The sequence below is a fragment of the Orcinus orca genome, chromosome 5 (assembly GCF_937001465.1).
Source record: "Orcinus orca chromosome 5, mOrcOrc1.1, whole genome shotgun sequence".
Classification (NCBI taxonomy): Eukaryota; Metazoa; Chordata; class Mammalia; order Artiodactyla; family Delphinidae; genus Orcinus; species Orcinus orca.
In genome coordinates, this window is record NC_064563.1 from 81,640,162 (window position 1) to 81,656,243 (window position 16,082).

The following is a 16,082-nucleotide window of genomic DNA, read 5'->3' on the forward strand; positions in this document are numbered from 1 at the left end:
TAAAAAAATGAAGAAAGAATACCTATAAAACAATGACAGTTACAATGAAAGCTCCTTAGCAACCATAAACCAAAGAAGACAATGGGGCAATAACTTCTGAATGAGTAAAACACACACACATTCAAATAAAGCAAATTACAGCATTTCAACCCACTGGACTAATACAATTTCAAAAATTATAAAAATGAAAAGAATTTAGAAACATGAGAAAGTGTGTATGAAACAATATTGAATAGAACATATTCAGGGATTTGCCTATATATTGTGGTCACAACTATATATAACTAATTTTACTCTCTTGTCTGTTACACTGTAGTAAGGACCAGAGGAGTGATTTTTATGTATTTTTTTATTTTCTATATTTTTAAAGTTTTTTTTTTGATGTAGACCATTTTTAAAGTCTTTATTGAATTTGTTACAATATTGCTTTTGTTTTATGTTTTCGTTTTTTTGGCTGTGAGGCATGTGGGATCTTAGCTCCCCGACCAGGGATCGAACCCACACCCCCTGCATTGGAAGGCAAAGTCCCAACCACTGGACCACCAGGGAAGTCCCAGAGGAGTGATTTTTAAGTAGTGGAGGGAGCTGACTACTTTTTAATGGAGACATCTATAGGGAGAATGAATGAAAGAAAGAGTGAAAATGAAACCAAGAATGGGTAAATACTCTTAGAGACTGTTGAAAGAGTTTTCATAATTTTGAGGTCCTGGAACTTGGCCCTGTGACTGGCAATGGCTATAAAGGAAGGGCTACAAGTGTTTTTGTTTCTGTAAATCTTAACAGTACCGAGGGGGCCAAAATCCCGAGTTGCATACTCTGGAAATGGTATTAAGATCTCTCACAGAGTAAAAACAAGCCACAGTCTCTCAAACTCTTGCTGCTTCCCAAAGTAGTCTGTTTGCCATTGGAGCCTCTCTGTTCCCTACAAATTTCACTCGTGCTCCCAATCAGCCCTCTACTTATCCTATTCAGTGACCATCTTCCACTAAATTAACTTGTCTGACAGCCCATTCTCTCTGGAACCTACTAAATACTAAAATGATCCACTACTTCGGAAGTAAGATACTCCCTACTGGGGAGCAAACATCTATTTCAAAGGCCTCTGAGACAGTACCTTAACATAAAGGGGTGACTCCAATAGGAGAACTACTAGGCTCCATGACAGTTCTTTGGGAATTTGGGAATTACGTCTGAACTATCTATCTATTCACCTCTGTGATTATAGTGACAACTATCAACAGCAACAGGAAGTGGGAGTCAAAGTAATCATATAAACATAATCCTCATGCAGCCACCCATGTAGGCACCTGCAGAAACCTGGGAGGAAAGAGTAGACCCTTACACAAGATACGAAATGAGGGTTTGAGCCAATTTTATGTAAATCTTAAAGTGAATGAAGACCCCCAACTATACTCCTGGTACATTAATTGAACCAGAGGTATTGTTCAAGAGAAATGAGAAGCCTTAGGACCCAGTAAACCCCCAGACAATAAGAGCAACCATAAAGAGTCAAACTAGGAAGAAACTTCCTCCTGATACGTGAGCTACTGATTTTCCAAACACCACTCTGACTCCAGCTTTAAGTGCTACTGGAGGTGCTGGGTAGCAGCCAACAGAGCTGGACAGTTAGAGGTGTCTTTGCAAGTGGCACTTCAACATTCCTTTGGCTTTATGAATACAAAGCACAAATTATAACCTAATTCTGCAAGGCCATGGCTGCCCTCTCGCCCTTTTAGGTTTTAAACTCTCGTCCAATTTTCGCCTCATGGGCCAGGGCAGCAACTACAATGTCTGATTTCCATGACTAGGGGAGGACACAAAACATATGGAGGAAAAAGGCGACACAGAATTATTTCACTGTACTGTTTTATCTCTGCTGTCAAATGAATTATTCAGCCCTGCATTTTTGCAGTGGATTATCTGGGTCAATTGCATCTCCTTTCTCCCTTTGGATTCCTGCCTATGGGCAGGTCACTGCTTGCCAGCCCAGCAAGCAGAGATGTGCCCTGAGAAGAAAGATAAAATTCAAATAGATTCTTTTTCATTCTTTAAAAAAGAATGAAATCTGTTTTATTATTTTTAATCGTGTGTTAAGTATTGGCAATGTTATCTTCCAATCAGGTGTCACCATTTTCCTATCCCACTTAAAATTTCTGCTGCCAAAAATATAACTACTATTCTCTCACCACCATAAAGCTTAAATGACTTCCGTTTGGGGGAGTTATTTTTAAAGTTTCAATATTGATAACTCTCTTTTTAGAATTTAGGAAGTATCCAGGTATCCAAGTATCTGGTACATTTTTCTTTCTTCTCTCCCAAGTCATAAAAGCTGGGCTGGTCACTGTATGAGAAGGGCCAGGGCCCGAGCTGTAGGGACAGCTAAGGTGTCAGCTGCTGGGAAGGTGGAGGATGGACCTGGTGGGGAACTTGTGAACTTGACTAAGGCACAAGCCACATTATCTATCAAAGCTGTTTGAGTCCCCAAGGGACAAATCCTAGTATTATGGAGAGTTCCCTAGCAAGAGTTAGGAGGAACAGCATAATGTCAAGGTGAAGTGAAGAGAGGCTGAATCTATACCGCTAGGTGTGAATCCAAGCTCTGCCACTTATTAGCCATGTTGTCTCAGGCAAATTACTGAACCTCTCTGGGCTTTAGTTTGCACAGCTGTAAAATGGGGAATCATATAACAAGACCTAAAGCAGAGAGTTATGGTGATGTTTGAGTTAATATTTATAAGATGCTTAGAACAGTACCTGGCACAAAGTAAGCACTACATCTCTGTATTTGTCAAATAAATAAGAAGTGGGATAGGAAGGGGTTCTTGCTGGATAATGTCCTGCAAAGCTTTGTTTTATCCCCTTTCTCTCTTGCTCTTGCTCACACATCACTTCTACCTCCCCAAGAGCTAGAGTAACAGGTCATATTGGTGCTGGGAGGTGGAAGCTGCTGTTATGACCTAAGTCAGTAAAGTGATCAGTTAGCCCATCTATAGATCAGGCAGCACATCTATAGCACAGACCCAACAAGCTCCAAGGTGCTAAACAGAAAACACATCACAAAAGGCCTGTCCCAGCCAGCATCAATCTGAGGGAGCATCTCTCCCTTGTAGCCTGACTCCTTTTACCCACAGCAGGGACAAGGACAGTGGCCAAGGGCCTGGTGTGTGGCTATCAGAAGGAGGTAAGCTCCTTAGTCAGGGGCAGTTAGTCAGGGGCAGCCTGTGTGCCGTTGTAGCCAAACAGCAGGCTGGGCTCCCCCTCCATGTCTGCCCCACACCAGGACCAGATGCCTTCCCTCTCGGTGCTAAGGGTGGGGAAAACAAGCAGCAGGAAGGGGATGGGCCAGGAGAAACTAAAGGCACCCAGTCGCAGGATGGGTGGCAGGAACCTTGGCCAACCCCAGTTTACAGATGAAACTGAAACTCAAAGAGATCAGTAAACAGGGAAGGTCTGAGTTTTGTGAGGCCTGACACTGCTAAAATTTCTTTTGAGGGGGAAGAGCTCTTTCAGAAAAAGAATACAGAACACAAAACAAAATGCCCATGGCCACTACGGTGCCACTCAACATGGGGAGAATGTGATAGAAAAGTTGAAAAGTCGCAGTGGAAAGAGACAGTGGTCTTAACTTATTGTGGTTAAAATATCTTATTAATGAAAATTTTACTAAGGCTTAAGACACAGGACCGCACTGTTAGGGCTCCTCCTGGGGTCTCGGAGGGGCTTGGAAAGAGCTGTGCAAGTAGGAGCCCTGAAGCTTAGTCCCTTAGCTTGATGGTAAATCAGCTGATACAATTAGCTGAGGCTCACTGAAGCAGGTGGTAGCAGAGCTGGGTTTCTTGATCCTCCCAGTAATCAGTGCCAACGATGATCTATGGGCACGGGCAGGTGGGGAGGGCAGTGGATTGGGGGGGAGAGGGAAGGTAGGGAACGAGAAAAACAATGATCGCTAGTGGAAGGAGACTTCTAGAAGCCTGTCAGCCATTTCCTAAAAGTGTGAGAATGCAGAAGTGGGGACAGAGGAGCAGAAGAGTTAAGCCTCAGGCGTGTCAGAGTAGGGACCCTCCCCCAGCTCCCTGGGCACCAATGGACAGGCCAGTCTACCCTCCTCTGTGCATCCAGGACCACGGGTGTGAGATGACAGAAGGTGTAGGGCTCCATCTCAGGCTGGGCCTGCCATCAGCTGAGATACTTGTTCTCGATTGTGATACTTCCTTCTTCTCCATGAAAGTCTTTTGCATGTGGTATTGTGAACACTGAATAGAAAGTGAGTAAAACCCATCAAATCTCAAACCCCAGCTTGGAGGTCAGGTTCATCGGGAGAGAGTGGGAGGATTCTAGGACTTTATAAAGCCCCGAGGGTGCTTACCAGACAGCAGGAGGGCCATCACAACGAGAGTGTTTCTCAGTCCCATGGTGCTAAAGTTAAAAAAGAGAGATAAAACTTGATTAGAAAATGAAACCAAAAACCAAAATATAACAAGTGGAGTTTGAAATTCACTTAGGCCCATGGGTGTGGCAGAGATCAAACAGTGTGTACACCAAAGCCATTTTCTTTTCCTCCTAACCCCACAGACACGCTCTATTTCCCAGTCCCCCCCACCCCATGTTAGGTGGGCCATGTGACTGGTTTTTGGCCAATGGAATTGTGGGCAGAAGTGACAGGTGTTACTTCCAGATACAGCAGCACTAAAGCCTCTCTCTTGCCTCCTTCCCCTGCCTTCTTGGATGCAGAGGCTCCAGAGGAGGAGTCCAAGGGCCTAGGAGATGGAAAGCCTCACTATGAAAGAAGCTGGTTTGCTGGACAAATTAATAAAACAGCTCTCAACACCCCTCAGTGATCTACATTGGGCTGTGACATGAGCAAAATATAAAACTTTATTGTGTTCAGCTAATGAAATTTTGGGAGTTGTTTACTGCAGTAGCTAGCATTACTTATCTTGACCAATAAATGGGTATGGCGGGGCAAATAGAAAGTATGTTCAGAAATCAATTTTTCTTTGGCTTCCCTGTGGTTTTCAAACTTTATTGTGCACAAAAATCATCTGGAGGGCATGTCAAAGCAGTTTCCTGGGCCTTGTCCACAGAGATTCTGATTTAGTAGATTGAGTGAAGCCCGTGACTAACAAACTCACAGGTGATAGCAATGCTGCTGGTCTAAGGACCCCACTTGGAGAACCACTGCACTAGAGTGTTCACTTAATCTATATGATGGAGCCAAGGAAAATGACAGGCATTGCTCTATAAACTCCATCCTCTCTTTTTAACTCTCCTGCCCTCTGTCTTTCTTCATTCACCCACTTACCCCAACTTAGACCAAAAGGGCTGTAGAGTGGCTTACAGGGAAGCACAGAATAGGAAAGATGACCAACATTGCAAACAGGGGAAAAGCAAACCAAATGCAGGAATATAAAGTGGAGCCGAGTACAAGGCAAATGCCAAATGCTTACCATAGAACTCTGCCCACTTTGCATGGTGTGGGTCACAAGTTTGGCTTGTAGCTTTTTTAACAGCCAAAGAGAAAAGGTAAACCTAATTGGTGAATTAATTTACAGATCTGTCCATGAGATAAAAACGCACCAATGCTCAGGGGAAAGTATGCAACTATTCCTGATGCAATAGCAGAAATTTCTTTCTTAGGGGTGATTTGTCTAGAAGCCATCCCTGATGACTTTGGGCTAGGCTAGACACCCTTCCTTTCTTTTCCCATAGCACCCAGCACACAGCTTTGGGCCAAAGGTGTCTGTTTCTTCCCTTCTGGGCTATAACCTTTCATTTTTAATTAAAAAAATTTTAGTAGATCATACCTGCACATGGTACTAAATTTAAAATGTAAAGGTGATCAATAGTGGGAAGCAACTCACTCCCAACCCTGCCCCCTAGCAGTCTGATTTTCCCCCATAGTAATAACTGGAGTGACCACTGATACCTGTTAGCAGTTTCTTGCCTCTACTTGAAGTTATTTTAGGCAAAACGAAATGAAAACTTATACCCATATTTTTTTTCATTTTATTATAAAACACAACTGTTAGCATACTATAATGCAGTTTTGCACACTAACCACTCCCCTGGAGATTGTTCTGTATCCGCATGTACTGAGTATCCGTATTCTAACAGTCGCATATTATTCTGGTGTATTTTATTGGATGGCAGTAATTTACTTTACCAGCCCCTATCAATAGACGTTTAGGTTTTTCCAATCTTCTGCTGCAATGAAAAACCTTGATCATATGCCAAATCACATATGTGAGAGTAAGCTGTCTTCCTATAAGCAGAATGCCTTGACCAAAAGGTCATTGCAATTTTAATCTTCACAGATACTGAAAAAATTGTTCTCCCCTAAAATTTTATGTTTATGCTCCCAGCAGCAAAACATGAGTGTGCTTAGTTTCACGTAGCTTTTGCCAACAAAAGCTAATTTGTGATCTTTATCAATAGGGAAGGTTAAAATGACATCTCAGTGTAATTTTTAAAAATTTTTTTGTTGTCATGAAATACACATAAAATTTACCATCTTACTCATTTTTTGAGTGTGCAGTGGTATTAAACACATTCACATTATTGTGTAACTATCACCACCACCCATCTCCAGAACTTCTTTCATCTTGCCAAAATTAAACTCTGTACCCGTTAAGCACTAACTCCATACTCTCCCCCACCCCTTCGTCCCTGGCAACCACCATTCTACCTTCTGTCTCTATGAATCTGACTACTCTAGGGACCTCATGTAAGTAGAATCAGACAATATTTGTCTTTTTGTATCTGGCTTATTTCACTTAGCGTAATGTATTCAAGGTTCAACCATGTTGTAGCATATGTCAGAATTTCCTTCCTTTTTAAGGCTGAATAATATTCCATTGTATGTATATGCCACATTTTGTTTATCCATTCAACTGTTGATGGACATCTGAGCTGCTTCCTCCTTTTGGCTGTTGTGAATAATACTATGATCATGGATGTGCGAATATCTCTTTGAGACCTTGCTTTCATTTCTTTCAGGTATATACTCGAAAGGGGAATTACTAGATCATATGGTAATTCTATTTTTAATTTTGGGGGGAACTACCATATTGTTTCTCATAGCGGCTGCACCATTTTACATTCTCACTAACCATGTACGAGAGTTGCAATTCTCCACATCCTTGCCAACACTTGTTATTTTCTGTATTTTTTTCTTTAGTACCCATGCTAATGGGTGTGAGGTGGTTCTCACTGTAATTTTATTTTATTTATTTATTTTTTGCGGTACGCGGGCCTCTCACTGTTGTGACCTCTCCCGTTGCGGAGCACAGGCTCTGGACGCGCAGGCTCAGGGGCCATGGCTCACGGGCCCAGCTGCTCCGCGGCATGTGGGATCTTCCCAGACCAGGGCACGAACCCGTGTCCCCTGCATTGGCAGGCGGACTCTCAACCACTGCGCCACCAGGAAAGCCCAATGAATCACGTTTAGTTCAAACAATTACATGAAATTGGTATGGCCCTGGGAAATCCTGGACAGATGGTCCGTGTAATTCGTGCAGTGGGGAGGAGCACTGGATATGAGAAGGAAGTCAACATCGTTTCTGACTTCTCTGTTTGGAAACTCTTTCTTCCCGAGGGAGAAGCTGCCTCTCCTTTTTTTCCTCTCATTGATACTGGTGTTGTTCTCTCAAACTATGCAGAATAAGCCTACCACACTTCTATCTCAGCCCTTCATGGATTTGGGGGGTAGAGATCATGTTTGTTCTCAAAATCCTGGCCCAACAGTGACATTCCTAGTAAACTTCACTAACATTAATTTGGAGACTGCCCACCATCCTGGCCAACACTTTAGACACTTAGTTTATGAGGCCCTTTTAAAATATAGGGCTAAAACACTTGAGATTGACATGATTCTCTCTTATACAGTATAAATGCCCCATGTAAAAAATTTCTCTCACCTCTAGCCATGGAGTGTGCGTGAGGGTGGAGGCTTGACTTAGGAAGCCAGTTTTCTTCAATGTCATCGGCTCTGAGGAAGAGCAGAAATGTAACTGCGTCCTGTGCAATGAACTCTTAACCCCAACTATGAGTCACTGCTTTTTCCAGAGGGCTTGAGAAGTAGACACTCTAGGCTTTGGAGGGAGAGAGCAAAAAGGGGAATGGGAGAGGAAAGAACCTAAGAATTTACAGGGAGGATTCTCTGAGAGGAGATTTCTGTCAGCTATGAGCAGAGTAAAGTCTGTAGGTGTGTGAACTGGTCAGAAACCTAGAATGAGTAGCTTCCATTTAGCTGGAGGTTCACTTCAGAAACCAAAGAAAAGTACCCATCAGACACTACTTTCCCTTGCTTTACATACCTGGCCATCATAGAATGTGAGTGAGAGTCAGCTGAATGACTAAGTATATTATTATGCCCCACAACAAGGTGAGATTATTTCTCCCCGTGTTACAGATGAAGAAATGGAGTTTCAGAGAGGTTAAAGAATGTTCCGAGTCACCTGGAGGTTGAGATTGAGATTGAGAGGTTGAGATCCAAGGTTGGGATTTAAACCTGCACAGCCTCCTTGCATTCTTTTTAATAAATTCTTTTGAGGTAACATTGGTTAATAACATTATATAAGGTTCATGTATACAACATTATATTTCCACTTCTGTATACACTACAGCTTGCTCACCACCAAAAATTTAGTCTCCATCCGTCACTCACTGTGTTCTTTTTAACACTGGTGTGGTTCCTTTAAAAGTTCCAGCTGGTTTCAGATGTGCTGTAGGACCCAGTGAAAGGATCCCAGTTCTACCCTCTCAGGACAACAGGAGAGCAGCACATCCCTGGGGCCAAGTGTGACGGTGGCTCCTGGAATCAGAGTGTGACACTCAGGGGGACGGGCTGGGCTGCGGGCAGGAGGGAGCCATAAGTGTTCCTGTGTATCAGGAAAAGTTCTGTCCTGAGCTGCCATTCAGTCCACAAATATTGCTTGAGCACCCACTATGTGCCCGGCGGAGGATGCTCCTCTCCATTCCAGCCCTAGACAGGTAATCAGTTTCCTGGCCTGGGCTGACCTCCAGACACATGTTACTGTGTTTCAGCTAAGCTTCACCTAGAAGAGCTCGGGGAACTACAGGTATTGGGGCAGAAAAAGGAGAGGATTAAGAGGAGCTCTTTTTCATCTCAGGTCTGCAGGAGGATGTGGGATCTAGTTCAGGCCAAATGCAATATGCAGAGGTGTGGTGTAGTGGTGGCCAGCCATGGGGTGGGACAGGGGAGCACAGACATGATGACTCAGGAAGTGAGAGAAGGATTCCAAGGCAGAAGTTGGGGAGCACAAAAAAAGTTCCCTATTTCTCAACTTTGTCTAGACTATTAGTGGTGATCAGGGCACCAGGAAAAATGATGATAGGTTTGCTGGTGTCTAAGGAAGGTGTTCATTGAGACCGTCTCCTGCCAACATGTAGTGAATTTGCTTGGCGTCAGGCTTGTTCTAGAGGTTATGGGGGAGTGTAAAGATCTGCAGACCTTCGTCCCTGACCCAGCATTAAAAAGAGAAACAGAATGTCCACAAATAGCTACCATTCAAGCTCCAGGCCAGTGTGGAAGGTGGACTCATTTATCTCCTCCTGGCACATACGAGAGTCCTTGCTCCGAGCGAAGCGGGAGACGCCACAACCTCCATGGAGGGAGGAGTAGATGGGCCTCAGCCCAGTGCTCAGGCCCTGGCCCTTTGCCTTCTGCCAGCTCAAACTGTGACTAGACAAGCCAGGTGTGCTGGATGGGCACAGCCAGCCAGGTGAGAAGAGAGTGAAGGCCAGGAGGAGGACAAGTTTGCCCGGGGCTTTGGCTGGCCTCGGGGTGACGTGCTGCATGAATCACTTCTCAGGGCACCAGAAGCTCTACCTTTAGAGCAGCTGTGATAACCCCTGAGGCCCTGGGAGGAATAGGGTAGGCTTATTTCCTTTTTTACGAAGGTTCTGAACTGCAAAATAAGAAGGTTGCTGGGACTTGACTATATCTGAATTTTAACTTCTGACAGGGTGTCTCATGATATGCTTGAGAGCAATGGAGAAATATGGGATATATACTCGCAGTTACTTGGCTGAAAAGCTGTGCCCTGATGTCATTCATTCATTTAGCAAATAGTTAGGAAGCCAGGCCTTGTGCTAGGTGCTGGGAATAGAACGATGAGCAAAACCAGAAAGGACTCCTCTTCATGTGGTTGCTTACAGTTTAGCAGAGGAGCAAGATAATGACCATACAAATAAACGTAAAATTACAATGATGACAAGTGCTACAGAAGAGAGGTTCATGGTACTCTGAGGGCCCATAAGAGGTCTAGTCTAAACTTTGAAGAATGTTGTGATAGATTAAAGATGGACACATAGTCTTTGCTAATCTCCTCTCTTGAGTCTGGGCTGGGCTTAGAGGCTTGTTTGACCAATAGAGTGCACTAGAAGGGATGTTTAGGATTTCTGAGGCTAGGTCAAAAGAAGCCTTGCAGCTTCTTTCTTGGAATACTCGTGTAAGATGTCCCACTACTGAGACCACCATGCTGGAGAGGCCATGTGTAGGTGTTTGGGTCAATAAACCCAGCTGAACCCAGCCTTCCAGCCGTCTCTGCCAAGCCACCAGACATGTGAATAAAACCTTGAATCATCTAGGTCAGAGGTCAGCAAACTGCAGCGTGAAGACCAAATCAGGCTATCACCTATTTTTACAAATAAAGTTTTGTTGGACTACAGCCGTACCCATTTATTTAATTATTATCTATGACCGCTTTTGTACTACAATGGTAGAAATGAGTAGCTGTGACACAGACCATATGGCCTGCAAAGCTGAAAATATTTTCTATCTGGCCTTTTATAGAAAAAAAAAATACTGACCCTTGCTCTAGATCAGTACTGTCTAACAGAAATATAATGCAAGCCACATACGTAATTTGAAAATATCTAGTAGCCGCATTAAAAAATTCAAAAAGAAATAGGTGAAATTAATTTTAATAATATATTTTGTTTAATCCAATATACCTAATATTATAATCTCAACATGTGATCAATATAAAAATTATTAATGGATTTTTTTTTTGTGTGTGGTACGCGGGCCTCTCACTGTTGTGGTCTCTCCCGTTGCGGAGCACAGGCTCCGGACGCGCAGGCTCAGTGGCCATGACTCACGGGCCCAGCCGCTCTGCGGCCTGTGGGATCTTCCCGGACCGGGGCACGAACCCGTGTCCCCTGCATCGGCAGGCGGACTCTCAACCACTGTGCCACCAGGGAAGCCCTATTAATGGATATTTTACATTCCTTTTTCTGTACTAAATCTTCAAAATCTTGTGGGTATTTTATACCTACAACAAATCTCAATTAAGATGAGCTACCTTTCAAGTGGTCAGTAGCTGCATGTGGCTAGTGGCTACTGAATTGGACAGTGTACTTCCAGACTAGCCCATTCATCAGTTTAATACCGCCAAGTGACCTCAATTGATGCCATGAGGACCAGAAAAATCACTCAGAAGCCTGCCCAAATTTCTGATTCCCACATTGTGAAAGAGTAAGATATTCATTGTTGTAAGCTGCTAAGTTTGGGAGCAGTTTGTGATACATCAATAGGTAAAGAGAACAGATTGAATAGGTGCTAAGTAGGTGAAGGGTTGTGGGGGTGACTTGGAAGGATGCTAGGCAAAGGGAATAGCATGTGCAAAGGCATTGAGGGCACATGAGAGGAGGTCAATGTGGACAGAGCAGTGGAGGACAAGATTGGAGAGGTCGGCAAGGGTCAGACCATCCTCATTTTATGGGTCAGTTAAGGATTTTGGTCTTTATTCTGAGAGCAACATCAACAGCAGAGGAGTGACATAATCAGGTTTGCATTTTGAAGATGACTGGCTGCTGTGTAGCAAATGGATAGTAGGGAATCAGGGCAGAGGCCAGAAAACCAATCAGTTGGCTACTCTCGTTGTTTAAGTGAAAGAAGATGGCCTTTGGTTGTGGTGGCAAAAGTAGATAGAAGTTTATAGGTTCAAGCAGGATTATAGCCAGCAGGACATGATGATGGGTTAAATATGGGGAATGAGGACAAGGTATTGATTGATTCATTCACTCAACAACTGAGTGCCAGGAATCATTCTTGTTTAATAGACTGACACCATGGTGGGTGCTGTGGGGCTGTTTTTTCACTTTCACATATTTAGTAAAACTATGAATGAAAGCACAGAAATCATACTTCTGCTTTCAAATGTGCAGATGTGCATAAAAATGTGCACAAGAATGAGCCAGATAGCTGCTGGTCAGTTGGTAAGCTGAATTAATATTTATAAAGCCTGAAAAGAAAGTGGGATACTAGCATGCTGAATCTCAGGGTACACATGAAGATCTGCACTTAAGTGAAGTAGTTAAGTAGACAACAGAGAAGTAGCTTATCCATAGTAAATGTAAAAATCATATAAGCGTTCGCATGGCAAGGCTAACCAAAAGTTAATTCACTCTTAGTGTAGAATGTGGTCACTGTGCTCTGTGCTAATCAGACCACATCACTTGTGGTTATACTTGAATGACAATGACAAATTAGAATTTATCAAGGGATTCACCGGGGAATAGTGAAAGTATGTCAAATGAGGAACAGTTAAAAGGCCTGGGATTAACTAAGTTAGAGAAGAGAAGCCTGTAAGTACCTGATGGCCCTCTGCAAATATTTAATGGCCCTCCCACAGGAAGACACATGCACTGTTGTTAAAGGGCCAGTAGTTCCAATAATTGGAAGTTACAGGGAGCCAGAGCTCAGCTTCAGATAATGAAGAACTTTGAATAGAGTGGTACAACCAAGGACTGGACTTTCTTGTGAGGTAATGAGCTCCTCATCACCAGACTTGCTCAAGCAAAAGTGGGGTAATAATGCAGAGAGACATTTTAAGAGATGCTTGAATTGGGTGGGTGGTTGAACTTCATAACTTTTAAGTTTACCTTGAAGCTTCTCATTCCATTCCCAGGAGGGAGGAAAAATAAGGGAGAAAACCTGGACACACCACCTTTCCCTGCCCCCACCCAATTCCATTCCTCTTATTTTTAGCATAGTATATGGTAGGGTGCATTTAGAGGATCCCAGGGTCTGTGGAGGGTCTGCTGAGCTGACATGTGGTCTAAGGCTTCAGAGGAGATGGAGAACAGCAAGCACTCCTATAGTCCAGAAGGGTGGGGTGAAGATGGTGATAACTGACCTGGGACTTAAAAGTAGGTCAGATTTGGTCTCAGATCTGTCCTCTGGTGACAGGAACAGAGTAAGCTAGGGGTGTTAGTGCTTGCTGGAGAGAGTCAAGTTCTGTTAGAGCAGATGAGGCTTCTACCCAGCGCTCCACCTAAGCCCACTCATTCTGATATTCCCACTCCAGAGACTTGTCAGCCTAGGCCACTGCGTAACAGAATCTTTCTCAGAGAATTTCTGTCTTCCTTTCATGTTAGCAATTGTTGATTGTCCAGACCTCGATGTGGTGGCTATCTGCCTCTGTCCTTGAAAGCCTTTGCAAGCTTCCAACAATTCTTCCCAGGACAGCCCTTCAAACAGATTCCTGAAGAAGTACCATCCTAGGCATCCAGTTAATGTGTCTCAAAAAACTGCTGCCTCCTGATGAACCACTTTTAAATGTTTGATTGAGTTTAGCTGGATAAGTATTTTAGCCATATTCTTATTTATTTTATTTTATTTTATTTTTTGCGGTACGTGGGCCTCTCACTGTTGTGGCCTCTCCCGTTGCGGAGCACAGGCTCCGGATGCGCAGGCTCAGCGGCCATGGCTCACGGGCCCAGCCACTCCGCGGCATGTGGGATCTTCCCGGACCGGGGCACAAACTCGTGTCCCCTGCGCAGGCAGGCGGATTCTCAACCACTGCACCACCAGGGAAGCCCTTTAGCCATATTCTTGAAGTGCATGCACATGTATAAGAACAGAGGCAGAACCCTGTGTTCAATGTTTCCTACTAGTATAAAAGTCTTTGGCAACTTCCTAAGCCACAATCAAATATAGTAATGTTACGACACCTGGAAATAGGGGAAGTACCATGGTCTTTTCATAGGACAGTAAGAAAATCAGGCTGGACTGGAAGAGAGGTTGATGGTTGACTCTGGACAAATAATGGGAAATGAGTTTCTGTAAGCAGCGTAGGATAGCTTAACAAGGCCTAGAAAGTCAGATAAAGAGTTTATATTTGATTTGATAGAAAGTTGGGAGTTCGGGATTAATAGTGTGGGAGCAAAAGAATTATGTAATGAAAATTTAAAGAAAATAGTCCTGTCAGTGGCCTGAGGAAGGAGGCGAGGGCTGATATCAGGGTGATCAAGAAAGCCAATGTTAAAGGCTTGTAGACCTTGAGATGAAGAGGCCGAACCAGCTTAGGGGCAGCAGGCATGACATGAAAGAAGATGGGCATGAGTGATGCCTTGATGAAAACGTGAACACTTCCTGGTGTCTGGTGGACATGGGAGGTGATTGGTACGGACACACGTCACCCATCCTGAGCTCTGCTTTCCTTGAGCTTCCCCACCAGCCACATCTCCTAGCTTAGGCTGGATCATATGTCTGACTTGGTTTCCAGTCTCTTCTTGGAGCAAATCCCTTTGGGCCCTCATTGGTGGAGAAGTTTCTTACCTAACACTGCCTTCCTTTCGTTAGCTGTCCTTTTGCTCACCCATTTGGGAGCACAGTGTTTCCACACAGATATGAGGGGAGCAGTATCAAAGATGCCTAGGTACAAAGAAGAAATGTCTAGGCAGATTCATAAGGAGCAGGGGGATGCTTTTCTTCACTCCCCAATATTGCAGGTAACTAAAGTGTTAAAATTGAGTCCATTCCCCTCACTTGCCCAGAAGAAGGAGCGTAACATGGCAATAGTAATTAGCTTTTCTAGTCTCCCAGCAGCAAGTTTGTGTATGAGACAGGTGCCCAGTTTTCCTAGTCGCATCTAGAATCGGACCTTTCTGAGTCAAGAAGCACTGCTTTTTCAAATTATCAATGGTTTTGGAAACCACTTTTCCCCTTTTGCCAAAAAGTTCCTATGGGTAAGTATCATGCAAAGTTTTACAAGTTCCTCTCTCTGAGTCTGTAAACATCCAATTAGGGGCTCTGCCTGCCATGAATAAGACCCACAGAACTTACCAAAAGGCAGCCATGCCAATTCCGGCAACCTAAGGGAGCCCCTTCCTGTTCTCTCAGAACCAGAATCACGGTCAAAAAGAGAAAACCAAAGTTTCAAGGGCACAATCTTCTCCCCATTCCATGTACTAACCCAACCCTGGTACTTGGAATTCCCAAATTACTCATTCCTTGGGTAAAGGCATTTTTTGAAAGCCCCTGTTAAAATGCAAATGCTATCTGGAAAGGAGAAATGTCTTTTGTTTTTAGCTATTAAGAGTTAAGTTTGGGCTTCCCTGGTAGCGCAGTGGTTAAGAATCCACCTGCCAATGCAGGGGACACGGGTTCGAGCCCTGGTCCAGGAGGATCCCACATTCCGTGGAGCAACTAAGCCTGTGTGCCACAATTACTGAAGCCCGTGCTCCGCAACAAGAGAAGCCACCACAATGAGAAGTCCGTGCACCGCAACGAAGAGTAGCCCCTGCTCCCTGCAACTAGAGAAAGCCTGCGTGTGGCAACGAAGACCCATTGTAGCCAAAAAATAAATTAATTAATTTAAAAAATAATAAAAGAGTTAAGCTCAAGTTAATTTATCTAAATAGGAAATGGAACTCGGAAAGAAATCATATTCACGAAAGGAGGGAGAACAGGGAATGGGACCTTTCCCATCTTGATGGAGAGACAGAAAGTGCTGGATACTTTTCTTCTACATATGTTCAAAATGGTTTCTCTCTCCCAAACCTCAGCCTAAGTGTACTCTGATGTGCAGCTCAGAAGGTCTCTATATCAGATTCGAGATGAGGATAAGTGTCTAATAAAGGGTTATATGCTCAGCCTAGGGCCCTATCCGTCCTTCCTGGCCATGAAAGGTGAAGTGTCCCCACTTGCTTGGACTCTGAATGACTCCAGGAAACTCCCCACCACCTCCTCGCTTGTTTAGACATGTTTGCTCTAGTTCTGTGTCTTCACAGCTTCAATCTCCTGGCCCAGAGACCCCTAAACTCAACTCCCA

At 43.9% G+C, this 16,082-nt stretch overlaps 1 protein-coding gene across 5 annotated transcripts in view; it reads right to left on the bottom strand.

The window, feature by feature from the left end:
• The window catches only part of CD86 (CD86 molecule), a 61,888-nt gene that overhangs the window by 24,402 nt on the left and 21,404 nt on the right, over positions 1 to 16,082 (bottom strand). For 4 of the 5 annotated variants that reach the window (XM_012536281.3, XM_033403353.2, XM_033403349.2 and 1 more), the window contains exon 2: positions 4,367 to 4,416. In XM_012536281.3, coding sequence (XP_012391735.2) covers positions 4,367 to 4,416 — 50 coding nt within the window. Of the gene's footprint in view, positions 1 to 4,366; positions 4,417 to 7,916; positions 7,991 to 16,082 lie in introns of those variants that run through there. The other variant, XM_033403352.2, reaches the window with a different exon arrangement.